The sequence below is a fragment of the Anolis sagrei genome, chromosome 1 (assembly GCF_037176765.1).
Source record: "Anolis sagrei isolate rAnoSag1 chromosome 1, rAnoSag1.mat, whole genome shotgun sequence".
NCBI classification, from domain to species: Eukaryota; Metazoa; Chordata; class Lepidosauria; order Squamata; family Dactyloidae; genus Anolis; species Anolis sagrei.
The window spans coordinates 176,653,603-176,681,544 of NC_090021.1; the positions used below are offsets into that span (position 1 = coordinate 176,653,603).

Consider the following 27,942-nt stretch of genomic DNA (forward strand, 5'->3'; position numbering starts at 1 on the left):
CATCTGCCACAACAGATTTGAGACCCTATTTAAAGTAGACTCGCTGTTGCATTTTTGAAGCCTTAAGCTTGGAGGAGCCGGAATCAAATTTCAAGAAAAACAGATCAGAGCAGGCATGGTACGCAGGGTAATATTGTCAGCATTATAATGGGATGCCCCAAGTGTGACCAAAAGAGGAAAAGAAAGGTTTCAAGGATTTGAACATGGAAGCTCCTGTCCAGTTCATATATTGCACTTTTTTTTGAAAAAGCAATCCTCAGGGGAAAGGCTACTCTTTGACCATATGGATAATTTATGTCAGCCCCTCGTATGTCAGTTTATAGCAAATGTAGAAGGCAGGGTTGCTCCAAACAGGCTGCAGTGCTCTCAGTCAAGTGTTGGAGGAAAACTCATATGATGCTGCAAACGGTTCCAAGTGATTCCAACCTGGCTCCTCCTCCCCACCTCTTTTATCTTTCAATCCCATCTGGGAAACACAGAGTGACGCATTGATCTGGTGCTGGAAGCATCTGTAGAGTTCCTTTGCTTGTTCTCTTGATCATCTTTGACAGCTTCTATACTTTAAAAAAAGAATGGCTTACCTTCAGCAATCTGATGAGCTTGTCTTTTTTGTCAATGGCAAAAAGGTGAGTACAATATTTCTTTTCTTCAGTAATTTGATTAGAAAATGAAGTGGGAGCTTCCTGTATAGACAAGAAAGTCTAAATTAACTATGAAGGTTTTCAGGATTTTACAAACAGGATATCATTGCACAAGACACCAGCATGGTGTAATATTTTGAGTGTCAGACTATGATGTTGGAGACGGTGTGAATCCCTATATTACTATGGAAACTTACCAGGTATAATTCTCCCTCACTGGCATGTAGCTACATCCATGTGTTGAGTACAGTAGCATCCTATGTTCATTGGCATGTACAGAGGAAGTATTGATCTTTAATTTCATACCTTTTCTTAACTTATGATTGGCGGTATCCAGGAACATCTCCAACAAGTATACTAAGGGCGGACCTGGACAGCCCCTTTATTGTGGAAACTTCCGCAATAAAAAGAGGGCTTTCCAGACAACGTTCTGAGCAACCCGGAATTAATTTGCCACAAAGTGATAGTGGGTTTATTCCACACCTTCTTGGAATACTGCAGACAGTATTCCCACAGTTTTCCGGGCTAAATTAGCCCGGAAAACAGTGGGAATACCAACCCCCTCCTCAGAAGCCCCCCCCTAAACACAATAAAAAAGCAAAAGAGCTCACCCTACCTCCATGTGACAGCTGCTGGAGTTCTCCTGCCATGTACAAATGATGTGCCAGGAGAAAGGGGGGGGGAGGAAAATCACTCCTGCCCCCCACCTTTTCTCCTGGCACACCTTTTATATGAGCCAGGAGATCTCCAGCAGCCATCGCATGGAGGCAGGGTGAGTTCTTCTGCTTTTTTATTGTGTTTAGGTGGGCTTCTGGGGAGGGGGTTAAGTGTCCTGGTATTATATTGGGAAGTCCCAGTACATGAGTGTGGACAAGGCCCCAGGAACATCCATGTTTTTAAAACCCAGATGCTCCTGGGATAAAGTCCTGTCTGGAAAGGCCCTAAGTGGTTACTGCCACCCATGTTGACACATTACTGAACTGAGATGCATCCATCTCAGAGAGGTTCGTGGAGACCTCCGGTGATACCATACTAACAATGTGGGGCAGCAAGGACATACCTGCAAAGTCAGATATTAGACCTTGGTCTCCTTATGAGCGTCCAGCTTTCCTACCCATCCATCCAATGCTACCTAATGGGGGCTGCTCTCCTCAGAAACCTTTATGAACATCCCCCAAATCTGGTTGTAGCTAGTTGAGCACATAAGAGTGTGAGATATCACCATTCCCATGCAAAATTTTAGACTTTATTTTGGTCCCTGCTATTGAGACATTTTATATGCACTTGCTTGCAGTGTTGAATAAAAGAAACTGAAGAAAATAAGCAAGTGTTGTTAATTTCTACGATCACAAGCATAGCTAATCCTCTTCGACAAGGTAGATTATGTTTCTCTGGATTCTTGTTTCAGGTGATCGAGGAGTGTGCTGATCCAGAAGAATTGCTGCTTAATTACCTGAGAAAGGGGCGTATCCTTCAATGTTCTTTTGCACTGCGTAACATCCTTCTTTTTCATTCAAAAAACAAGGATATCATCACATAACACCGTTTTACTGTAATCCCAACTTTGTATTTTATTGCAAGACATCACAGCCCTCCTGGTTTTCTGCTGTGCTGTAGTATTCTTGGGTCACTTGAAAATGGATTTTTTTTCTCAATTGAAATAATCTGTCCCACTATGATGCAGTAATAATTTTGGATCTGAATGACCCATTCTGCTTAGTTGAGATATTTGGAATATAACGGACATGTGGTGGGTGGGATTTAATTGCTACTCCCTTGGAGATTCCCTGTAGATGTCTAGTCTATTTCTGATGGTTGAGCAAGGAAGACCCCAGAAGTCTAAGGGGGCTACCAAGAGACCTGCTGTACATTTCTATTCCACACTCCCACATGGCTTTTTAGCCTTATTATAATGTTGTTCTTTTAAATAAGGAGGAAAGTGCAATAGCACAATCCCAGCAGAATCCTATCAAGGATTAATGCCTAAAGAAAACTCAAGGTTTTATTTTATTTTGATTTGTGCAAGTCGTCCTGAGTCCCCTTGGGGAGAGAAGATGGTTTATAAATAAAATATTTATTATTGTTTATGTATTAAGGTTTAGAAATAAAAAAGTAAAAACACAAATTTAAAATATTAATATACAATAAAAGAATCAGGCAAGTGCTGGTGGAAAAGCACAGAAAAAATAATGGAAGCAGCATGTTGTGCGTTCATTCTCTGGATCAGGGCAGGGAATAAGAGTGCTTCCATATTAGCATCATTATACAATTGTTAAACTGTGAAATTATGAAAACCCATTGAAAAATAGCATAGATCAGGACACAGAAGGTAATATAAATGGTGTTATCATATTTCAAGGGGAAAAATGAAAACACCACAGAACCACAAGTGCAGGAGGTGTTGCAGCAGAGTATGTTACCATTCCACTATTTTTTTGAATGCAGAAGAGGTTTTCAAGTAGAATTATCTGAAACAACTGACTGAGACGCCTTCCACACAGCTGTATAAAATCCACATTGAACTGAATTATATGGCAGTGTGGACTCAGATAATCTAGTTCAAAGCAGATATTGTGAATTATCTGCCTTGATATTCTGAGTTATATGGCTGTGTGGAAGGGCCGTAAACTGATAAGCACTTTCATAATTAAGACAAATTCAGATGACTGTGAAAATAAAGCCTTTTTTGTCCGTTATACAGGGTAATTAATCATCTCTAGTATCATTATCCATCATCTCTAGGCAGCAACTCAGGAAAATCCTGCTGAAATGTAGTCTTCTGTGTTTGCATTAAAGCAACAGAAGCACAATCCCTTATTTCACTGTAAACTCCCTAAGTTGGTCTCTTCCACTATCAGGAATAAATCCTGCTTTCAGAATTAACTTAAACTATCAGAAGATTCCTTCTAACCACTTTATCACATGGGGGAGCCGCCATCCATGCTGTTTCACCACCAAGCGGGGTGAAATGGTGGACACAAGGGGTGATTTGGTTGCCCCATGCATCACTCCAACATGGCAAAATTTTCCCCATCACACGGCAGAAGCATCACCCAAACAGGGCAGTAGTGTTCTGACTCCATTGTTTGGGGAGAAGCTTCCAAAGACACTTCCACACCAGTTGGGAATGGGACCTCTGCTAGAAGTCAAACAATATCCTGCGATATTGGTGTGGGGTTCCATCCCTGAAGAAGGCTGGAGCATCATAGCATGCTGAATTTGGTAAGTGTGATGTGGTCCTAAGTGAAAAATGACATTATAAATATTAGGGTGGGAAAGCCTAAATATTAAACAGGAGAAATAGTTGGTTTTCCTTAATAATATGGTGTTAAGTCCGCCTCACAGGAACCAAGTATGGCTGTGGAATCGGAGGCTGTGGGGCCTGCACCGTGATGATTTCTACATACAACGCAGACTCCAAGAAAATACGGTATCCTTCAGAAAAGGGGAAGACGGTTCCATAAATGTACACCACAACTTAATATATTTTAAAGTAAACTACATGATACAGTTTTTCCCTCTTACAAAGAGTCTGGGGGATTATCATTTGATGGGCGTACAGAGATACCTCATTACTTGAAATCCTCACCCGTCAGGGTCAGAATTGCCCTTAACATTTGCAAGACATTATCCAGCCAACTCTTGTCTTCTCCCACTCTGCTCATTGTACGGTGCTGCGGTAACCACTGTGGAAGGAGTGGGAACCACAACAACTAAGTTGCACTCCATTCAGGTAAGATAGGAGGTTATGGAACAAATTAAATACAGGGCACAGAATAAAAAGCCTGGTGATTGTGTTGCTCCCACCCCAATCCTATCTCAGCTCAACCTGAGCCGGAATTATGAACTAGGCTAGGAAACATCTTCTTATTTCTCTTACTTTAATTTTCGCCTTGCCTAGCTGTTGTGTTTGGAGCTGCTTTGTTGGAGTGAAAGACTCCTTAAAAGTGGAACTTCCCTAGGAGTCCCTGGTGTCCCTAGACATGACCCACATAGACTAAAGGAAAAAAAGGCAAGCTGCCATAGCAGTCTCTAACACATCAGGGAAAAAAAAGAAATCTGGTGTGGCAGCCCAATAAAGAAGCTTCAAGATGGGGAGCCTACCATATGTAACAACTATAGACCAGTTTCCAAGCTCCCTTTTTTGAGCAAGGTTCTGGAGTGGGTGGTTGCCTCGCAGTTTCAGGGATTCCTCAATGATACCGATTTCCTGGATCATTCACAGTCTGGTTTCAGGCCTGGGCACAGTACCGAGACGGCTTTGGTCACCTTGGTGGATGATCACCGCAGGGACAGGGGGAGTGTGACCCTGATTGTTCTCTTGGATATCTCAGCAGCTTTTGATACCATTGACCATGGTATCCTGCTGGGGAGACTCATTGGGATGGGTCTCGGGGGCATGGTCCTTGCCCAGCTGTTGTAAGTGCAACTGCTGAGCCCCAGCAAGGGACTCTGTAAAGATGGCACTTATCAGGAATCCTTGGTGCTGAAGTTATTATTGGAGTGATCTACATATAGCAAAGGAAGGAGGGCAAGGGAGAAGTACAGTATTTTCTGGCATATAAGACTACTTTTTAACCCTGAAAAATCTTCTCAAAAGTCAGAGGTTGTCTTATATGCCAGGTGTTGTCTTATAGGGTGGGTGCTGAAACTTCCAAGCCAGACTGGAGAATCTGCAGTCGCTGCATATGGTGGGGGAGCTCAAAAAAGGCCATATGCGGCAATGGTATGAAAGCAACAAGGGCGCCACTGTACAAGAACAGTAGAAGAAAATCCACTCACCAGGATTTGTGGAAAGAAGGGATTTAATACAGTCCCAATGACGAGGTGAGGGGGCACCTCATGGGGAAGGTGTCAGTGAAGGCGGAACAAGCTGCAAGCATCAGGGATGCCCAGGGTATGGAAAAAAGAGATAGAGCAGTGCTGCACCCAGAAAAATATGCCTCTTTTACCCATCTGGCATGCCCTTGTATCCTATTACCATACCTCCTTCTCTGCCTCTCAGATCTCGCTCCTGAGTACTGCAGTGAAGCGGCGCAGGCATGCATGTGTGAGATCTGAGAGGCAGAGAAGGAGTTACAGTAATAGGAAAATTACCATATTGAAATCAAATCTGATGTTTTTTTTATTTTTTTTATTTTGTGTGTGTCGGAAGAGAGGTAGTCTTATACGGCGAGTATATCTCAAACTCTATATTTTAACAGGAAATGTTGGGGGTCGTCTTATACATCCAGTCGTCTTATAGGCCAGAAAATACAGTACTTGCCATCTCACAGCTGCTATAGCAATCTCTGCCAGATGAGGTGGGGGGGGGGGGAGGAGAAGTAGCCTGCTGTGGAGTCCAATAAAGACAGGTTAAGATGGGGAAAGGATGTGCTCACTTGCTGGAGCTAATCACAAATTCTGATTACCTTCTTCCCCTTAGTTTGGGAAGAAGGTAAGGAATCTTAGTGTGTTGCTAGCTTATTGGACATAATAGTCCCTACTGAAACATAGCTAAGGGCAACAGAAAGATAAAGCTCGCTATCACATACAAACCTATAGCAGGGGAAAATAACCTTATATCTTTCGGCCACCTTTTTAGACAATGCTTTTTCGTTCTAGCAAAGGCTTGCAAAGTGCCATGGCTCCCAGTGTGGCTTCTGCACTCCTGGAATGGTGATGTCCATGTATTCCTTACTAAGGAACCACCCTGAACCCAGCATGGAGCAGATAGCTGCCTCTCTGGATGGTAAGCCAAGTTTATCCCCTTCCTTATTTGGAAGCTCTTTATCAAATAGGACACACAGATAAAACTGAAATCCTGTTCTTTAATCCTGTGGTAAATCAATGCACAGTTCAGAGGGTTTACTTTAGGTAGAAGTAGTAACAGAATCCAGATCTATTGTTTTGATATGTGCATCCTGGTTAGTTGTCTACTGTTCCACAGAGTTGTTACAACTCAAGCTTTGGTCATCTTCTGCTGCCTGATCTTCCTGAAGCCTTTGGGCATTGTGGGTGTCCCTGCTTATGGTCTGCTCTGCAGTCAAGAACAGGGCTTATTCACACTTTTCAAGTATACCACTATGATTCCCTTCTAACCGCCATGTTTCTGTAACATGTAGTACCAGGATTTGCAGCCTAGGGAGGAGCATTTTGAATGATCAGCCAAAGAGCTCTAGTGCCTCAGGAGACTACAGACTCTGGGTTTCTAATTGGCAATAACTGTGTAGTTTCTCCAAACCAATTTCTTGTCCTTCCATGAGACACAAAACCTTTTATATGAAGCACTTTCCTCACTCTGCTTCATAGAAGGACCAGCTGAGCCTGGTCAAAGGATTCAAAGGGGCCCGATTGAATTCAATGTATATGATTAATATTAGTGTGAAAATAAGTATCAAATTATGTTAGACTTTATTTCAACACTGGAATCTGGAGATGTAAATGTTCATAACGTCCTCTTTAGAGTTTCGGGGGGGGGGCTGAGTCTGAGTGAAAGAGGGTCTAACCTAGCAAACCTTTTGTATCATTACCCCAGTACCCCCATGCATATGGGATATATTGAGTATGGTGATCATATCATGATATGAATAAACATAACAGTTTAAATAATGCACCACTAAGACCTTTTCGCGAGCCACCATGAGAATTTCAGGGGGGGGGGGGCTGAAGCCCCTCAAGGCCCCCCCCCCCCCCGGCTACATGCCTGGTTGGTCGTCCGTATCCATGTATTCTGCACCCTTGGATTTAACCCCGTAGTTTTGTCATTTTATATAAAGGATGTCATTTTATTCTTCTATTGTATATAATGGGACTTGAGCATCCATGAGCATCCATTTTGATATCTTGGAACCAAATCCCAGCAGATGCCAAGGGCTCACTGTACATCCAGGAGATGGGTATTGTTGGAAGGACTGGCACTTCCTACAAAGGAGAAAGAAGGAAATCTGGTTAATTCAATTTATCACTGAAGTATTAAGAGTGTATAGAGGGTAAAGTTGACTGGAATGGATGTCTCTGATTCAGATGACTGGGAATGCTACCTTATATGTGTTAATCTTTGTGCATCATACTGTTTTCTAGGGAATTTGTGCCGTTGTACAGGATACAGACCTATAATCGATAGCTTCAGTGCTTTTTCTCCGGTAAGAGCAAAAATGAATAAATGAATCTATTAATTTTGCTGGAGGTGGCCATTAAGTACATATTTGCCATCTCTGGATGATTACCCTCTGGAAAGAGCTGCTCACCCTTTCCAAAATCTCCCAATACGTTATATGGCAAGTGGGAGAGAAAGACTTTGTGCACACTGTGCTTTAAACATATACACATTCCCCTCATTTTACAGCATGAAATTACAGATTTTGTTAAACAAAATGAAAGAAATCATATGTTGCATCCAAACAAAAATCTCTCTCTTTTTGAATGATGTGCATGTATACACCATTCTTCTCCCACATCTAAACCTTGCACATACACATTCCATCCTCCAAAACCCACATTGTTGGAAATAGCAACCTTCTTCAAGCCTTCTCTAGTAATTTGTTTATCCATGATCCTGTCACTTACTTATTATGTATATGTTCTGGTATGCAGGGTTTTTTTTCTTTGCTCTATGTTTTCCTGGGAAGTTGTGGAAGGGGCTATAGACCACGTGATCCACTCTGAGATGAGCAAATGCAAAAGTTATGTTTTTTAAAACACATGCCAACACACAGAGTAATTCCCCACCCCTGTTCCTAGGTCTAGGAATTGCTCACACATATATTGATAAAAATCTCCCCACACATGATCCAGCAGTGAGATAATTATTTCTTCATGTATATTAGCAGTTTGTGTGGAGCTGATTTATTATAATTATTTTGTCTATATCTCTCAGAATTTGCTTGTTACCTATGGCAAGGGATTCTGGGGTTTTTAATAAAGTCATTTTTGTCATGTTCCAGATGGATTCAGAACATTAAACCTTATGCCTGTTACATTTCTTGGAAATTGTAACCATAGTATTATAATTAAATAAATTCCTTTGGTTAGGAGTGTTGCCCACTGGCAGGAAGTGGGAAGTGTTGTATGGACAAAGAAGAAGGGAAGGAGATGAAAGGAAGTGATTCTGGAGAAGAAGACCCATCATTGCATTCTGGAAAGGGAAACAGGGTAAGCTACAGACTGTCAACATTTCTATATTTCTCACGAAAAGCATTTGTAATGTTGTTATGCCACAGCATTTATCTGAGTTCAAACTCAACCTATGTGGTCTTTAAAGCAGAGATCTGTCTTGCTGCAGATTGAGTCAGGCATCTTATGTTTAATTAGTATCCAACTGAGTAGGCAAAGTTTTTGCTAAAGGAAATTAAACCTAGAGGAATGTGAAAGTAAAAGTTTGACAACTGTCCACTCAAGACCCCTCTTTGGTTTCTTCTTCACCAAATATGTATCAGACTGTATTAGATCAGATCCTATTTCATCAGATCCTTCTGTGTTGGCACCAACTCTGCAACTCTTCAAAGGCAATCCCCCAGTACCCTGCTTCTCCTCTCTGAACTATAGCTAGTTGCCTGAAAGCTAAATCTGTCATCCAGAAGATGGAGCTGAATTGTTCATCATTGCTCAGGATTAAATCCTATAATGACATAGTTCTCAACCTTCCTAATGCCGCAACCCCTTAATACAGTTTCTCATGTTGTGGGGAACCCCAAACATTTTTTTCCGTTGCTACATCATAATTGTAATGTAAATATCTGATATGCAGGATGTATTTTCATTCATTGGACTAAATTTGACACAAATACCCGATACGCCCAAATTTGAATACTGGTGGGGTTGGAGGGGGGGGTGATTGATTTTGTCATTTGAAAGTGTAGTTGCTGACATTTATAGTTAACCTACAATCAAAGAGCATTTTGAACTCCACCAGCAATGGAATTGAACCAGACTTGGCACACAGAACTCCCATGATCAAAAGAGTTTTGGAGTTGTAGTTCACCTACATCCAGAGAGCACTATGGACTCAAAAATGATGTAGTTGCTGGGATTTATAGTTCACCTACAATCAAAGAGCATTCTGAACCCCACCAAGGATAGAATTGGGCCAAACTTCCCACACAGAACCCTCATGACCAACAGAAAATAGTGTTTTCTGATGGTCTTTGGCGACCCCTCTGACACCCCCTCATAATCCCCCCCCCCCCGGGTCCTGACCCCCAGGTTGAGAAACACTGCTATAATGCATAGAAATTTCAAGGAAATTGATTTTGGAAGAGCAAAAGTGTAAAAGACTAACCACATCATCACATGAGTCATTTGTAGTGTCGTAGGAGGCTTGTGCCCCAGTTGAGCCACAAGCTCATGGCTGTCCATCAGATGACACAGGCTCACTTCCGGCAGGGCTCTCTGGCTCAACTGGGCCACAAGCATCCTGTGTCACTGTGCTAGGAACATGGGAGGTTTGCCATATTGCAATGCAAACTGTGCAGCAGTGCTTCACCACATGTGATAAGGAAGCGTCACTTGCCCTGCTACCCCACCGATTCACCATGGAGTCTGGCAAATCGTGTGTTTAAGCAGCCAGCTGTAGCTTCTTCATTACCAATTGAGAAGGACACTGGACTACTTGACATCCAAGATTATTTCCATCCCATTACATCCATCCTTTAAATACTTTAAAACACAAGCATCATCTTGAATCCTTGTGATGCTGCCAACCTGCATACATGCTCTTAATCAGTGTCATTACTCCTGATTCAGCAGTTCTTATCTGGTTGGGACTACCAGTAAGATTTAAGCCATCATTTCCAAAAGAAAAAAATAGCTAGGATCCCTTGGTAATTCAAGTGAAGTATTATTAGATCATCTTGGTCCCGGAGTGGATATGTAGACTAGGTGTATTGCGACAGTGGAGTTGTTGCAATTTTAATACTATGTATGTACCCTGGTGGCACAGCAGGTTAAACCACTGAGCTGCTGAACTTCTTGACTGAAAGGTTGGCAGTTCGAACTTGGGGAGTGAGGTGAGCTCCCGCTGTTATTCCCTGCTTCTGCCAACCTAGCAGTTCAAAAATATACAAGTGTGAGTAAATTAATAAGTACTGCTCCAGTGGGAAGGTAACGACACTCCATGCAGTCATGCTGACTGCATGACCTAGGAGATGTTTACGGACAACGCCAGCACTTTGACTTAGAAATGGAGATGAACACCACCCCTCAGAGTCGGACATGACTCACTTAATGTCAGGGGAGACCTTTACCTTTATTGTGCTCTGCCAAAGACTTGTGCTGACACCACACTTCCAAAGATGTGGAACTTACTGAAAGGTCCACATCTTTTGAGGTGTATTTTTAATCTGTAATAAACCTGGGTTTCCAGGTTTGTTCCAGGTTAGATGTTTCTTGGTTTGTGTTAATATTTTAAATTTAATTTGCTATGCAAGATGAACTCGGGGTATTTGTTTATTTACTTATTTATTTCTATATTGCCTCCCGCTCATCAAAGTCTCCTGAGGCAATGGACAAACAAGTGTATGTTTGTTGGAAGTGTGTGCATTGAACAAGGAATTGCTGGGTGTATATTAGAGCGTGTATTAGAGTGGCCTGTAAACATGGGCTTATGTTTATGAGATTTTATATCAGTTGCTCCCAGAATGAAATATCACACTGTATTCAAGAAGAGAGAGTATCTCTCTATGTCAGAACTTCAAATTCATCCTGAATTTCTGATTATTCTCTCACTGGTCAATATAGGAGCCCCTGGTGACACAATGGGTTAAACCCTTGTGCCAGCAGGACTGTTAACTGAAAGGCTGGTGGTTCGAATCCGGGGAGTGGGGTGGGCTCCCATCTTTCAACTCCAGATTCCCATGAGGGGACATGAGAGAAGCCTCCCACAGGGTGGTAAAATATCTGGGCATCCCCTGGGCAACGTCCTTGCAGATGGCCAATTCTCTCACATCAGAAATGACTTGCGATTTCTCAAGTCACTCCTGATATTGAAAAAAAACCTGGTCAATATCAAGTGATGGGATAAATCAGGGATTTTTTGTTATGTAAAAAAGAGAAAAATCTTGTCAATTCTGTTCATAAGCAACATTTAACAAACAGGTTACTTCCCATGCCTGAGTAAACAGGAACCTATATGGTCTATCTGAATAATGAGATAGGAATCCTGTATCCCTTCAGATGTTGTTCTGCAAGTTGCAGCATCACTAACTAGTTTAGTGACCGATAAGGAAAGCAGAGGGATGCAGTTCAAGAATATCTGAAGAACCACATAATTACTATCCTGCCCTAAAATGAGTAAAATATTTTGTGCTGTATTTTATGTACACCAATTATTGAAAATCATTCACAGTCTATATTTCAATTCCCAGAAACCTAGCTTGTGATATAAAATCACATAATCAGTCATAACCAATGAGAAAGGATTGTGAAAGCTGTCAGTTATGTGCCCCTGTTTTGCATAGGATTATTACAATAGGATTATCACGGGATTTATCACATAGAGTTGTTCATTTCTGTTGGTTTGGGGGGGGGGATAAGACCCTTGGAAGGCATTTCTATTACAAAATGATGTCATTAACCTGTTTTTGTGTTTGTGTAAGTAATCCTTTCCAGATTGTCTCCCACTGACAAAGCGGCAAGACGAGAGTAATGTCATGACATGCGTCCTAGGTAGCAAAACTCTTATGCTGTGTTGGAGGGGGGTTTTTTGGGAGGGTGCAGTTCTGGCAAAACAATATTTCTCACTGATCATCACGGCTAAAAAGTCAAAGCTTTTCTAAAAGGAGGTTACTTTCAAAAACCCTTTCAAATACATTCAGGCAGCAACTCCATTTGTTCTGTGGCTCAAAATCCACTTTCCATATTAGTATTAAATATTTGGGTTTTCCCCCCTTAGATGTGTTCAGGTTTATGCAAGCCAGAGGAATTCCATCCCAGGGATCCAACCCAGGATTATATATTTCCTCCTGAACTCATGGTAAGCAATCAGTTTTCCATCAATATTTGCTGCAAATGATTGGCAGAGGACCAGTACCAGAACGAGGAGGATTGAGCCCTTTCCTGTTTGAGATCAAGTAGCCAATGCCACAGCATCAATATGTATGATACAAAAGGCCAACTAAGTTATTTGAGGACTTTAGGTAAAAAAAATTCTACAAGTGCCTTTCTTCCACCACTCTCTGACGGTAACATTTGTGTGTATGTGTACCTGTACGTTACTAGTAGACTTATTATAACCTCATAACTTTCATAGAACTTTCTTAGACCCGTCGCAAACTCTGTTCCTGCGGGAGGAAAATTGCTAGCATGTCCCTGACGTCACGAGACTCCGCCTCTCTCCCTGCCCCTTTCTCTGCCCCTTTCTCCATGCGAGCGTGGTTTTTCCTGTGCTAGGGCAGCATTGCCCGCATTTTCTCTCAGTTGGCAGAATTCAACTGAGAGAAAATGCGGGCAATGCTGCCCTAGCAAAGGAAAAACCACGCTCGCAAAGAGAAAGGGGCGGAGAAAGGGGCGGGGAGAGAGGCGCAGGCTCATGACGTCAGGGACTTGCTAGCAAGGTTTTCTCCAGCAGGAACCTAGTTTGCGACGGGCCTTAGGCAGTGAGTACTCAGGGCCCTTCCACACAGCCACATAATGTAAAATATCAAGGCAGATAATCCACAATATCTGCTCTGGACTGGGTTATCTCAGCCCATACTGCCACATAACCCAGTTCAAAGCAGATAATGTGGGGTTTTATTCAGCTGTGTGGAAGGAGCCTCAGAAGTTTTTTTAGCAGTTCCTTCCTCTGAAGTATAGTCTACAGCACCCAGTGTTGATTGACAGTCTCCCATTAAAGTACTTATGTAAGTTAACTCTGCTTAGATCCCAAGATAAATGGGGATTATCTGCCTTTGGGGCATTTAGGTCTTGGTAGTGACTTTGCAGTATGCTCTTGCTTCTCTTTCAACATATGCAAAATCGGTTGCCCAAAGTGAGTGCCACACCTTGCCTAGAACAAGCCATATCATGCATATGTGCACATTTGCTTGCCAACTTTCTTTTATTTTTAAGTGCCACTTGGAGACAAAAGGACAAAAGGGTTTCTCTTTCCGGTTGATCACTGGCGCTTCAAAAGACAGAAGTTTCATCCCAGTAAAGATAATATCTAACCCATTATCATTATGCAGACATATTTACGTTTCCCATCAACCATAATATCTCAAAAGATATTATTTGCCTATGAGATGTAATTATTTAATTTGGGAATGAGAACCGCAACTTCCCTCAATCATTTGTTATGTGACCTTGACACTCCCTGATGCCTCATTGTTCTGTTCCACAGAGAATGGCTGAAGAGAACAAAGGAAAGACCCTGGTTTTCCATGGAGAGAGGACCACCTGGATTTCTCCTGTGTCCTTAGAAGAACTTCTTAATCTGAAAGCCACCTACCCAGATGCACCTCTTGTGGTGGGGAACACCAGTGTAGGTGAGCAGGTGGAGCCCCATGTGGCAGTCATTCAGAGCTTTTGAGGGGGAAAAGCACCCAGCCTGGCACCAACACTTTGCCATTCAGATGTCTGTGGCAAGATCGACCCTACCACTACACAGAAGGAGGCACTTTCTAAGGAAACAAATTCTAGGAAGAGAGGGACCATGTGATGAACAAAATGTGTGTGTTTGTGTGTGTGTAAAAGAGAGAGAGGGAGAGATGGCCTGCTGCCCACATGTACAGTATTATGCTTTCAGCATCAAAACTTTCAACATCAAAACATCACCTAACAGTGTAGTCAGTTTGGATTCATACTCAATCACTTCAGAGTAGCAAATAGAGATGTGACGTGGCAATTGACTGTAACAACATTGTTGGAAACAGAAACCTAGTTTAACTATTGTCAATGCATTGAGATTCCCACTAATCCCAAAAATCAGTCCAGGCTAATTCAGATGACATGTGATTTTCCCAAGGAACAAGACTATCTATAGCAGCCGTCAGAATGGATTGTACCCCACCAGTACAGACAACAATCTCTAGTTTCTGTTCAGAACAGCCATTGCCTATTTGCTCCTTTAGGGGATTTTATTTTAGAAATGAATTGGACTCTTAAAGTGTGATCCATAAAAAATAATTAATTCAGTGCTACTTGAAGGGTTAGTCCATGCATTGGTGCCAGTCATTAAGGTGTTTGCTGGAGGCAAGTTTCCAGGACAGAAAGAAACAATCATCGATATATACTAGGCTTGGGCAGTTTCGTTCGTTAATTTCGTAATTCGTTATTAATTGGTATTTAAATTAGTTTACGATCCAATATTGAGCCATGCAGGAATAGTGTGAGGAGTAAATTAGATTCGAAACAATTTTTTCAATTTATTTCGTAATTATTTCGTAATTATTTTCGCATGTCTGGTGCAAGTTTTATAGTTGTTGTTTGTTTTATCACACCAACAGTCAACAACAGAGGGAGAGGGAAGCTTCAGAAGTTCCCTCTGTCCCATTTGGAGGTTTTTTTAGCATATTGCGCAATCGCGTCCGCCATTAACGAATCGATTCGTAATTTTACAAAATTTCGTATATTTTGAATTTTTTAAAAGGAAAATTTCGGAATTATTTAAAAAAACGAAATGCAAGGGCCCCCTAAAAACAAAACGAGTTTAGAACCAAATTTTTCCGTGGTTACCCAAGCCTAATATATACATAATATCAGTTCATGGCATCTTGACAGAGAGGGGAAATGCTGGCACTTTGATCTATGATAAGCATTGCTCTAGTTACTCTGAGAGCTAACTAGTAGAGATGTGCATTTTTTCTCTTTGCCTCATAATTCGAATCAAATTCGTTAAATTTTCTACTAACAAGGCAATATCCAATACATGGATGTGGCTCGCAACCAAAATTTGAGAATAGAAATTTACACCATACATTTTTGTTTTGGTTTTGTAAATCTCAGAAAGCTCCCAAAGCATTAGGAGCATTCTCAGCATTAGGAGCGAAAAAAGAGGGAGCAGTGTTTGCTAGGAACAGCACAGAACTCTGGGAAATGTAGTTTGAGAAGGGAGGAACTTCAGAAGACCCTGCCCTAAACTACATTTCCCAAAATGCATCAGCATCAGAAAGCACCAATCAAGGTGGCAGAGAGAGAGGTTTGTCCCTCCCTAACGGCAGTCAGTGAACGTTCCAATGAATGGTTGAATCTGCAAAGAGAAGAGCTGATGGGTACTTCTAGTAAGTAAATTTCTGTGCTGGGCTGGGAAGAAATCCCTTACTGGATGGCCCCCATACTGTGGGGGAAGCATATTAATTAGTTTAGAGGCTGGATGGCCATCTATCAGTAGAGTTTTGATGGTGCCCTTCTGTGTGGAAGAAGGGGGTTGGACTAAATTGTCCGTGGGGATCCCCTCCAACTGTAGGATTCAATGAAGATGTAGACTTGGTTAATATTGATTTCTATTGGTTAATAGGAGAGTCATCCAATGTGATAGCTATTGTGGCTTTAAAAATGATTTGTCAAAATATTTTTTAATTTCCCTAAAACCAGTAGATGTATAAATATTTCTGAAAATTGGGGGAAATGATCCCTTGTTATATCCTGTCATTGTACAGAAGGTTCAAGAAGACGTTGTTTATAAAAACTTTGAAAATTCCCCAAAATTCCATAGATAAGTGAAATATTCCAAAATTTGGTGGGCTACCAGTGGTAAATGTGTTCTACCATTGCATCAAGTCTCACCACAATAGCTTTAAACGTGAGTCTCTGAAGTTTCTCACATTATAGTAATTTATGGGCAATTACTGTAATGAAATAGCAATGAAATTTCATTACTCTTGTTATAGTAACAATTTTTTTCACTTAATTATACTTTAGAAACACTTTAGAAATGAAATGCCAGTGCCCCTCCCCCAATTTTGTAATGACTTTTGAACTATGTTTTTATGGATTGCACATCTCTACTAACTAGACATGACAATGTTCTATATCAGGTCGTGTTCTTGAATAGTTAGAGTAATGACGCAGATAATATATGTAATATAGGTAACTGTTCTAGAACTGTATGATTGCAATGTAAGAGTGGGCTTAAACAAGTAATACTTGTTTCTTTATTGTGTCAGAAGTGACTTGAGAAACTGCAAGTCGCTTCTGGTGTGAGAGAATTGGCCATCTGCAGAGAGATTGCCCAGGAGAAGTCTGTGGGAGGCTTCTCTCATGTCTCCACATGGAAAGCTGGAGCTCACTGCTCTAGTTCGAATCCACTCCAGTTTGAATCTCATTCACAGATTCAAACCACCGATCTTCAGGTCAGCAGTTCAGCCAGCACAAGGATTTAATCCATTGTGCTACCGCGGCTCCTAGTTATAGTGATAAAGTGGAAGGAAACTAATATCAGGAAAATGTGGGTGAGTTGTGGATAATAGTTGCTCGATTTTTTAAAAAAACAGTATTTTTTTAACAAGATGTGGAAGTGGAAGCTTTGTACTTTAAAATACAAGTTGCACTACAGAAAAGCACAGGTATTGCAGTTGATACATAGAACTGGATTTATACACATACACATACTTATGTGTTTAATTTTTTAACAGAAATCACTTAGGCCCCATTTTATAGCTGGTCAGAGTAGCCCAAATTTAAAGATATACATGTGTAGTCTGTACCTTGTTTTTCTTTATTTCTGATGTCTCTTTCTAATTTTGTCCCCATTAGGACTTGACAGGAAACTTCTGGGCATTTGGCACCCCGTTCTCATTCACCCAGTCAGGATTCCAGAGTTGCATGAGGTCTCCATGGAAGAAAATGGTATGCCTCCAATGCACCCTTGGAAGCTACTCAAAAGCTGTATTTTAATTCTTCAACACATCTCACCACACTAAAACAGTGGATGTGGCTCTTAATAAGACATGCCGCATTATCACGGGGTGTCTGCGCCCTACACCACTGGAGAAATTACACTGCTTAGCTGGTATTGCACCACCTGACATCCGCCGGGAAGTAGCAGCCAATAGTGAAAGGACCAAGGCAGTGACATCTCCAGCCCACCCCCTGTTTGGGTATCAGCCAGCGCACCAATGACTTAAATCTAGAAATAGTTTTCTAAGATCTACAGAGACACTCGCTGGAACACCTCAGCAAGCGAGAGTCCAAAAGTGGCAGGCTCAAACCCAGGACCTCAACCAATGAGAGACTCCCCCCTGGACACACAGAGGACTGGGCGACTTGGAAGGCGCTGAACAGACTGCGTTCTGGCACTATCGAGATGCAGAGCCAACCTTAAGAAATGGGGCCACAAAGTTGAATCCACGACATGCGAGTGTGGAGAGGAGCAAACCACTGACCACCTGCTACAATGCAACCTGAGCCACATGCACAATGGAGGACCTTCTTGCAGCAACACCAGAGGCACTCAAAGTGGCCAGATACTGGTCAAAGGACATCAAATCAACTACCAAACTCACAAATTTTGTATATTGTCTGTTTCTTTGCTTTGTTCTGTTAGAAATGTAATATAATTGACTGGTTTCCGTGACACGACAAATAAATAACTAAAATGATAAAAGCAAGTAAGCACCCTGTAAAAGTAAAGAATTCACCAATGAAAAGTGCTGATATTAACCACATTAAGAGTTCTTTCCAGACAAAGGGCTTCTACTGTTTAAAGATTTAAAAGTCCTTAGGCATCTATACCATCTTTTTTTTTTCCTTTCATTGATTTTCTTTGGTGAGAAATTGGATGAAACAAGGGACTGTTCGGTTAAGGGAGTCGTCTGCTATAAGGTTCCACAAAAAAGAGTGTGATTCTGTATTAAAAGCCTTATCTGGATGCACCCACTGTGCATTCAAATCACACACTATATCAATTGCTGTGTTAAATAGGGCTTAGCTTTAACCACTTCTGACTAGATTGTACATAAATAGATCACATGCCTATATGCACTAGGTATCTTTTTCATATGTATTATTTAGCACACATCACTTTGCATATTTGTTTGCATGTTATGTATATACATGCTTTCTGACAAGTTGTAATCTTCCACACATTTATTGGAGAATATGTTTCACTAAACTCAGTAGAACATATGTCTGATCTATATACGATTGTGCTGTTAGTTCATTAACTCCTCCTTATAGAAACAAATATTTCTTCCAACTCCATCTGTGTTTGCATGTTCTGACTGATCAAAAAATGCCAGATGTGCTGTTTGTCAACTGAAAGTCCTTTGGTTCCAGGCATCGTAATTGGTGCAGCCACCCACTTGGCTGAGCTGAGAGACATCCTATTGAGCCTTGTTCCCGAACTCCCAGCAGAGAAGACAAAGATATACCGGACGCTCTTGAAGCAGCTGAGGACTTTTGCTGGAGAACAGGTCCGGAATTTGGCTGTAAGTGTTCCATGTTATTATTTTTCCCAGAGTGCAGATTGCCTCCACAAACCTTTCCTGTATTCCAGATCCTTTTTGGATTAAAAAGATATGCCGAAAGATTCACCCAGATGCTACTTGTTCATCGTGTCACTTGCCCTGACAGAGCTACTCAGTATCTGTCTTGGGCTGCCTTCTTCCAATCCTGGAACTGTCCAAAGAATCACTGAAGGACAATGTGCGGCAATGACAGAGGAACCACAGGAGACAGCTGTCCATGAGAATCCTACTTTGCCTTATCATGCTCCCATGATCTTCCCCAAAACTATGCCATCAAAAACAACTGCTGACATAATGCTTACTTGAATTAGTGCCCAGGGCATAATGAGGAAGCTGCTTGTGTATTTAAATTCACCTGTCAGCCCAGGTCAAATTATTGGATCTATGAAAACCAGAGATCTTACAACTTTCCTATTTTAAACTGCAGAAGGAAGTTTAACTTCCAATTATATTTTCAAAATGTTTAAATGTCCTGGGTTGGACTCTAGTTGTCTACCTTTCATAGCCGATTGCCATAATTAATATTTTAGCAATCTGCCCAAGAAAAAAGATGAATGACATGGACAAAGAAAGATATGGAACACACCTATGAGATCCTTCTGTCCTTCTCCTCACTAACCTATAGTATAGATGATGATATGTCAGAATGACAAAATGTGCAGGAAGATGTCATAACACATTTAAGTGTGTTGTACTGGGAAACATAAGCCTTCTTCCAAAAACAGAGGAATCTGGATTGGAGAGATGCTGCTAAGTCTGTTTTGACTGAATGTTCATTGGAACTCTCGACCAGGGTGTGATCAGGTCACTTGTGACAGATCAGTTTCAATACATATCCTTTTACACACCATTTTTCCTATCCCTTGCTCAAACTTATTTAGTTTTTTTTGGGGGGGGGGGGGCAAATAAGTTTTATTTTGTTTTTAAAGAAGAAGAAAATAACTCAAATAAACAGTAAAACGGTGGGGAGGAAGATGAGGAACAAATATATTGTTGAACAGATCTGTGTTGTTTATTTGGTGAGATAGACATTAATTTGAAGATCTAGAAATCTTTAAACTTGTTTGGCTCTGTGATAGGATGGGTATACTGTAAATAAGTATCTTTCTTTGCCAGTCTTTAGGAGGACACATTGTAAGCAGAGGATCAGTCTGGGATCTGAACCCTGTTCTGGCAGCTGGGAAAGCTGTTCTCAATCTGGCATCAATAGGTAAAAGACATTGCTCCCCATCCTTGTATATATTCCTGTATTAGAAGGAAAGGAAAATTATTACATTTATGATAGTATAGTCCAAGTAACAATAGGAGAGTAAACATTGACAGAGATTTATTGGGTTGTCTTCTGCTACATTTTTTTTCTTTGATGGTAGAGATTAGTTCAAAAGACACACATGCCCTAAATACATATTTTTCCTTTTTAGATGGGATACGACAGATTCCACTGAATGATGAATTCCTCACAAAAGTGCCAGAGGCAGATCTCTCCCCAATTGAGGTCATTGTTTCCGTTTTCATTCCATTCTCAAAGGAAGTAAGTGTGTGTATGTTTCCCTTCTCTTTTTCTCCTTAAGCAAACCACAATACGCTTTCTTTGTTATGGTATGAGTTGTTGTCTAAAAGTTTTTATCAAAATTGCTAACATTAAAACCAACAGTGCAAACAATTGAAATAGGCAATACATATTTCCAAGCAGAAGTGTTAACCCACAGGAGATTGGGTCACATATACATTGTTCAGAGATACATAATTTGAAGGGAGTCCCAGATATTGAGGATGGGGGCATTGTATCTCAATATGTTTATTTATCTCCATCTTTGCTTGTTTATTACATTTATACTTAGATAGCCAAGCTTAGATAGTAGGGCTGGGCAACCACGGAAAAATTTGTTTCTAAACTCGATTCGTTTTTAGGGGGTTTTTGCGTTTCGATTTTTTAAAGAATTCAGAAATTTTCCTTAAAAAAAGTTCGAAATTTACGAAATTTCAGAAATTATGAAACAATTACGAAACAATAACGAATCGATTCGTTAATGGCGGACGCGATCGCGCAATACACTAAAAAAAACCTCCAAATGGGACAGGGGGAACTTCTGAAGCTTCCCTCTCCCTCTGTTGTTGACTGTTGGTGCGATAATTATATTTTTTTTCACTGAGAACACAAACAGCAACCCTAAAACTTGCACTAGACATGCGAAAATAATAACGAAACGATTTCGAAACGATTTTGAAACGATTTCGAAACAAATACAAAACAATTACGAAACGAATTGAAAAATTCGTTTCGTTTTTTAGTTGCTCCTGAATGGTTCAATATCGCTTTGTTATCAAAAAAAATAACGAATTAATAATGAATTACGAAATTAACGAACGAAATCGCCCAGCCCTATTAGATAGCTCCCTTCCTGCATGATTTGCTTGCAACTATTACCATTCAAAAGAGAGAACTTAGGAGTAAATACAAGAAGCCTTTTAAGTTTTTAAAAAGGAGAAAAACCTCTGTGATGATTAATGTTTATTTCTTCCTCTCGGGATGAGGAGTGATCCACTACAACTGAGTTTAACATCTGTGTACCAACTAAGTAAGGCAAGAACTCATGTTCTTTTCAAGTGTGATGCAACAGTTGCCATTGTGTCCCAGATCCAGGATGAAATGAGTTCTGCAAAATGGGGGATTGCATTGTAAACATACAGGACTGCTGAAAAATGCCTCAAGGACATGACTGGGCAGCAGAAACTTTGGGGGTGTGTGGTGGTGGCAAAACCATGAATAATTAAATTAATGGATGCCAAACCACAAATGTGGGTTCCACCTTTATTTGTATTTAGTGTGGCCCTTGAAAAAGGTCATCTTTGATAAAGGCCAAAACATGTTACATTTTTTAAATAAATAAGAAAACACAATCATCGGGTCTATGGCACAGCTGGCTGGTAGTCAGCTGCATTAAGATCACTACTGACCAAAAGGTCATGAGTTCGAAGCCAGCCCAGGTCGGAATGAGCTTCCGACCAATTCTGTGTAGCTTGTTGTTGATCTTTGCAACCCGAATAACAGTTGCATCTGTCAAGTATGAAATTTAGGTACCACTTACATGAGGAGGCTAATTTAACTAATTTATGAGGCCATAAAAAATCTCCAACAAGCATGCGGGGAATGAGGAAGTATTTCATCAGTGTCACAGATTGACAGTGTAGCAACAGCTCCCCTGGTGGCCAGAAAAAAAAGTTGGAATATTAAATAGCCTCTCTGTCTATATGCGTTGTTTGTCTATGGCATTGAATGTTTGCCATGTATATGTACATTGTAATCCACCCTGAGTCCCCTGTGGGGTGAGAAGGGCGGAATATAAATACTGTAAATAAATAAATAATAAATAAATCTATCAGTACATGAAGCTCAATTTCCTTTCTCACTTTAAAAAATAAAATCCACAAAAATACAGATAGTTCAAATAACAGTAATAGTTTGTAGTTAACATCAATATTATGTTACCAGTACCCCACAACATTGAATAGAGAGGGGGAAAAAAGAGAACCAATAGTAAAAGAGACAACATCAATATTTTTCTCACAGAAACACAGAGGAAATCAAATATAGAAACAGAAGAAACTGGAGATGTGCCTGAAGACACTCAAAATATGGTTTTTTAGATTAGTTATAAAAAGCCAATGTGTTTTAACCTTTTTATGCTATCAAGGCTTTTCTGATGGGCTATAGAAAATCATAAGATCTATAGCTCTGAAAGAGGTCTTGGGAATAAACACAAGTCAAAAAGCATTGGGCTTCTTGACCAATAGACTTTGTTTAAAATTGTCAGATATGCCTTCAGTTTTACTTTGGATTTCATTACATGTTCTCCATTTTCTTCTTCCTTTGCCATCAAATAATACAACAATATGTATCAGACTATTTTTGGCTCTTAGTGAGTTTCAAATCTCATACAGCCACACCACAGGCATCCATTTGTCACATCTCACCAATGGGTCATGAACAATAGGGTGGCTGATGCAAAACAGGAATGAATATGCTGATGGTTGTATAGCAGAAAATTTCAGCAAGTGGTATCTTGTTGGGCTGGCTAAAAATGATGAAATATTACATGTATTACATCTGTCATGCCTCCTACATCTTCTGCAAAACTATTATTTAAAACCTAGGGGTTCTCTTCTCTTTCAAATCATTTGCCTAACAAGGAACTAGTTTAAACATTAACCATTAGAAAGCATCCGTGCCTAGCTCACTTGCCTTCATGCTATTTCCAGGGTTATGCTTCCAAAATGCAAGTGTGAACTGGCAGTGGGCTTCAATGTCTCCAACTAGAAACACCTTCTAGATTGGAAAAGGATACGCTATCCCTAGGCTGTGCTGCTTTTCAGTGGAAAAGGAAATCAGCAACACAGTTCTCCTATGTAATAAAAACATTTTCTTCTTTCCTCTGCCAGGATGAATTTATCTCAGCTTTCCGACAGGCTGAGCGTCGGAAAAATGCCTTGTCGGTGACAAATTCTTCCATGAAGGTCCTCTTCCAGCCAGGCACTGATGTCATTGAAGACCTGGCTATTTTTTATGGGGGCATTAGTGGTACAACTGTGAGTGCAAGAAATTCCTGCCTGAAACTCATTGGAAGGTATGGAAACGTTAATTTTCATTAAGGCAAAACTGGTTCCATTAAGGAAAGGAAACATCAAGCAAAGTCCCAGTTCTGGTCAGGCCAAGGTGAGGGTTAATTTCATGGACAACCTCACTGGGAGATGCTCAAGTTTGCCACAGATAAGAACAACATTATCCTGGGGTTTTCTGGGTGAAGTCCATGGAGCGTGTCTGTAGCAACAAGGCATTCTTAAGCCAGATGGCATGATTTCTGGGCCAGAGTGAAGAGAGAGGAGGCCAGAAGACAGTTCCATCTTGTCTCCTGTGCTATGCTAATAATATAATATAATATAATATAATATAATATAATATAATATAATATACATACATATAATATTTATAATATTATAACATAATACAATATAATACTAATAATAATAATATGATATTGTAATTATAGATTTTCTATTACATGTAATATTACTAATAATATTACAATATAATGTGTGTGTGTGTGTGTGTATGTGTGTGTGTATATATATATATCTTGTAAGCTGCTCTGAGTCCCCTTCGGGGTGAGAAGGGCAGCATAAAACTATCGTAAATAAATAAATAAATATTAGCACATCCATTTGGAAAAGCTTATTCCTATCTCATCTGCACTACTAATAAGTATCACAATATCCTATGTCCCCCCAGAAACTGGAATGACCAGTTCCTTGATGAAGCTTGCAGGCTAATTCTTGAAGAAGTTGTTGTGTCTCCTTCGGCACCAGGCGGGAAAGTGGAATATCGGCGCTCCCTGCTTGTCAGCTTCTTCTTCAGGTTCTACTTGGAAGTGCTGCACTGTTTAAAAACGATGGTAAGGAGAATGACATCCTCCAGAGCTCCCATCAGCCCAAGCCAACATGGCCATTGACCAGGATTTATGGGAGTTAACTGTAGCTCAAATCATCTGGAGGACACCAAATTGGGGAAGGCCATGCTAAACCATATTTCAGCATCTTAAGAACTAAATGGCTTTTCTCTGGGCTCATAGGTTTCCCACTCCCCTCTTCTTGTAGTGTGGCAGAAAGGAGGATATTGACCTTCCCATTTCTGTTTTAAATAACTGCAACTTGCTGTGTTGCCCTATTTCAAAGATACTTTGGTTTATCTTACTGATGAATAATGGAAGTAAAGCAACCTCAGACACAATTGATGGAGTTGCCATCTATTTGAGAACTCTAGTTTAAATAAACTACAATTAAGAGTTCAGACAACACTCTGGTTTTTAACCTGTGGGCCTGTGGGGCCACCAGTGGGCTGTGAGTACAAAAATCTGGTCCACGAGCCTCTTTCCTCTTTATTTTATTTATTTATTTATTTTTATTTTATTTCTGCTCCTGTTGTGCCGCCTGCCACTCCTTCCATGTCACTGAATATGGCATATGTTCTGTATCAGAAATTAGAGCTGATGTGGTCTATCCAATTCACTTTTTTGAATCAGCACCCCAAACTGAAACTAAAGTTGATCAAAAACTAATTAGTAATCCTTTTGGAACTAATGTTGGAGAGTGGTCCCTGGTCAAGTGGTCCCTAGTCAAAGTGTCCCTGATCAAAGTGGTCCGTGGTCAAAAAAAGGTTGGAAATCACTGCTCTAAACTGTGCCTAATCTAAATTAGAAGTGAGAGTACCTGAGAAAACTTTCACTCATGCCACACTGAGAAGTTGAGAAAAGGGAGAAGCTGGAAGTCAATGTAGAGAGCTTAGTCTTCTTCTCATAATGTGAAACTATAATGTATTGTGTGCATATGAATGAGGCCATTCTGGTTTGAGAATGTGACTGTTCCTCACAAAAGTCAATGTTCAAAACGTTATACCAAATGTTGCTGAAATATAAATGTTGGTAGAATAAGAATGAGTTCTTAAATTACCTTCTTACAGTATCCCTTCCAATATCCTGACTTGCCAAAGGAATACATGAGTGCCTTAAGCGAGTTCAAAGAGAAGCCACCGCAAGGCATGCAAATATACCAGGTCAGTGGAGTTTGTTTCGTAACAAGTAAGAATGGTGTCGGCTATCTTTATAGCATTTAAATTAGTGCCCTTTCTATTATGTTGTATCGTCCTTCTCTAATACTAATACAATGACAGGAAAAGGTTTGTGGGTCCTAATGTTAAATGTGAATTCCATATTTTATTTTATTTTTGGATGATAGCCTTTGGAAATTAAAATCAATGCTTTACTAAATGTCCAACATAACTTATCATTACCTATTCTGAGTCATGTGATATAAAATTGCATACAAACTATGAGCACATGAGAGTCAGGGTAAGTACAAAATTATGTATATTTCTGATTGTATCAGTATAATGAAAGGAAATAGAAATGGATGCTTAAATTCTGGTGAGAAGGCTGAGTGATGGTGTTGAGTGAGAAGGCAGGAACAAGGCACACCTAAAAACTTTCGGGCCATCAAATGCTAATCAAGGTGGCCAATTGCAACATTCCCACCTAGCTCTGACAAGAGTTCTCCCTCCACCCTGGACCTTCCACAGATATATAAACCCAATTATCCTAGTTTCCAACAAATCTCACAACCTCTGAGGATGCTTGCCACAGATGCAGGCAAAACATCAGGAGAGAATGCTTCTAGAATACAGCCCGAAAAACCTACAACAACCCAGTGATTCCGGCCATGAAAGCCTTTGACAATACATTAAAAAAAAATTATGCTAACCAACCTCGGGATGGGAATGTGATTGTTTGCTGGATGGTTTGCCATTATTCCTAAACATACAAACAGATCTATTGAAGAATGAATGCAGAAAAAGAAATTCTATGTTGTAGAATAGCCTAGAAAAAAGTCTAGGCTGAAACTGTATCATGTTATGATAGGATCTCAAATTAGTTGTGTAAGCTAAGAAACCTTCAAATGTTTCAAAACTGATATGAGAGAAAGAGTTACAGGAACAGAAGTCATTGCTACTCAAGGAAGTGCCACTAGGTGGGTACTAATTTAAAAAAATAGGAGCTCAGGTACAGTACTCGGATTGATCTGTGGAGAATTTGGCCCAAGTTTTTTTGGTTGATTTTTTTAAAACTAAAGTTTCTAGACTTATACATGAGTATATAGAGTACATTTTCTTCACCACTGTACAGGAAATGATGGGAAATCATTTCTGGTTTTATTTGTTGTTTACAAGTGAAAAAAGAGGGATTTGTTAACATTACCGGCTAGCTGAAGATAGCTGTGATTCAGATCCTCTGATATCCATCTGTCTAATATATGTTTTGTATATTTGTGCATTTAAGATTGCATTTATAAATCACAAAGGCTTCCAGAGTGGACTACTATTTTTTTTTAAAGAAAACCAACATAAACTCTAAAAATCCCTAAATTAAACAAAATATGCCATTCCTCCTTGCACTGGAGATTACTAGTGAAGTGTGTGTTGAAATGTCTGTCTGTTGTGCCCGGCTTGACAAGAGAGCATCCCCTGCTATTTGTAGTTGCAGATGCTCAGAAAAGTTTAATTTGGAAACTTTTATGGTCATAACAGTAGTGCCATGATAATAAATGTATAGGATTTGTGAATATAAATCGGTTTTGGATCCATAGCAGCCACTATCTTTGAAATTCAAACTCCCAGTGATATAGAATGGTTTTTAAGTGCATCAGAGTATTTATAAGACAATGGTCGAATACTAGAGAACTATTACTGGAAAACACCTTGCCTTGTGTCCACATAAATTGGGCCCATGAAAATTGAAATCCCAGGACTGATTGACTTCCTACTGTGTCACAGGATGTAAACCCTTATCAGCTTCCTCAGGACCCAGTTGGGCGTCCCATCATGCACGAGTCTGGTATTAAACATACCACTGGTGAAGCTGTCTATGTCGATGATATTGCTCCAGCAGATGGGCAACTCTACATGGCGGTGGTCACCAGCACACGAGCACACGCAAAGATACTGTAAGTATTTAAAGGGAACAATTTTTTTTGAGTTTCAGAATGTGATCTAGATAAAAAGAAGGAAGAGCCAACTCCATTTGAAATTAGGTCCCTTCCACACAGCTGAATAAAATCCTATACTATCTGCATTGAACGGGAATATATGGCAGCGTGGACTCAGATAACCCAGTTCAAAGCAGATATTGTGGGATCTTCTGCCTTGATATTCTGGGTTATATGGCTGTGTGGAAGGAAGGGCCCTAAGATTACAATGCAATTTGGAGGTACCCAGTGGGTTTATTAAGTGCATCTGGTCCATCTGTATGGAAGTGTGGACTGGCAGTTGGGTGACAGAGATGTTTAAAAGGTGAACATGAAAGACAATGAATCAGCTGAGAAATATGGATCAG

General features: G+C 40.3%; 1 protein-coding gene across 1 annotated transcript in view; it reads left to right on the plus strand.

The window, feature by feature from the left end:
* Positions 1 to 479: 479 nt before the first annotated feature.
* The window catches only part of LOC132778707 (aldehyde oxidase 3-like), a 56,397-nt gene continuing 28,934 nt past the window's right edge, over positions 480 to 27,942 (plus strand). The window contains exons 1-17 of the mRNA XM_067470597.1: positions 480 to 626; positions 2,050 to 2,107; positions 3,975 to 4,071; positions 4,266 to 4,374; positions 6,246 to 6,372; positions 7,704 to 7,765; positions 8,655 to 8,774; positions 12,511 to 12,591; positions 13,939 to 14,083; positions 17,292 to 17,384; positions 18,813 to 18,964; positions 20,120 to 20,213; positions 20,425 to 20,534; positions 23,444 to 23,628; positions 24,291 to 24,453; positions 25,518 to 25,610; positions 27,384 to 27,553. Of these exons, the coding sequence (XP_067326698.1) occupies positions 573 to 626; positions 2,050 to 2,107; positions 3,975 to 4,071; positions 4,266 to 4,374; positions 6,246 to 6,372; positions 7,704 to 7,765; positions 8,655 to 8,774; positions 12,511 to 12,591; positions 13,939 to 14,083; positions 17,292 to 17,384; positions 18,813 to 18,964; positions 20,120 to 20,213; positions 20,425 to 20,534; positions 23,444 to 23,628; positions 24,291 to 24,453; positions 25,518 to 25,610; positions 27,384 to 27,553 (1,913 nt within the window). The 5' untranslated portion in view covers positions 480 to 572. The remainder of the gene's footprint in view (positions 627 to 2,049; positions 2,108 to 3,974; positions 4,072 to 4,265; positions 4,375 to 6,245; positions 6,373 to 7,703; positions 7,766 to 8,654; positions 8,775 to 12,510; positions 12,592 to 13,938; positions 14,084 to 17,291; positions 17,385 to 18,812; positions 18,965 to 20,119; positions 20,214 to 20,424; positions 20,535 to 23,443; positions 23,629 to 24,290; positions 24,454 to 25,517; positions 25,611 to 27,383; positions 27,554 to 27,942) is intronic.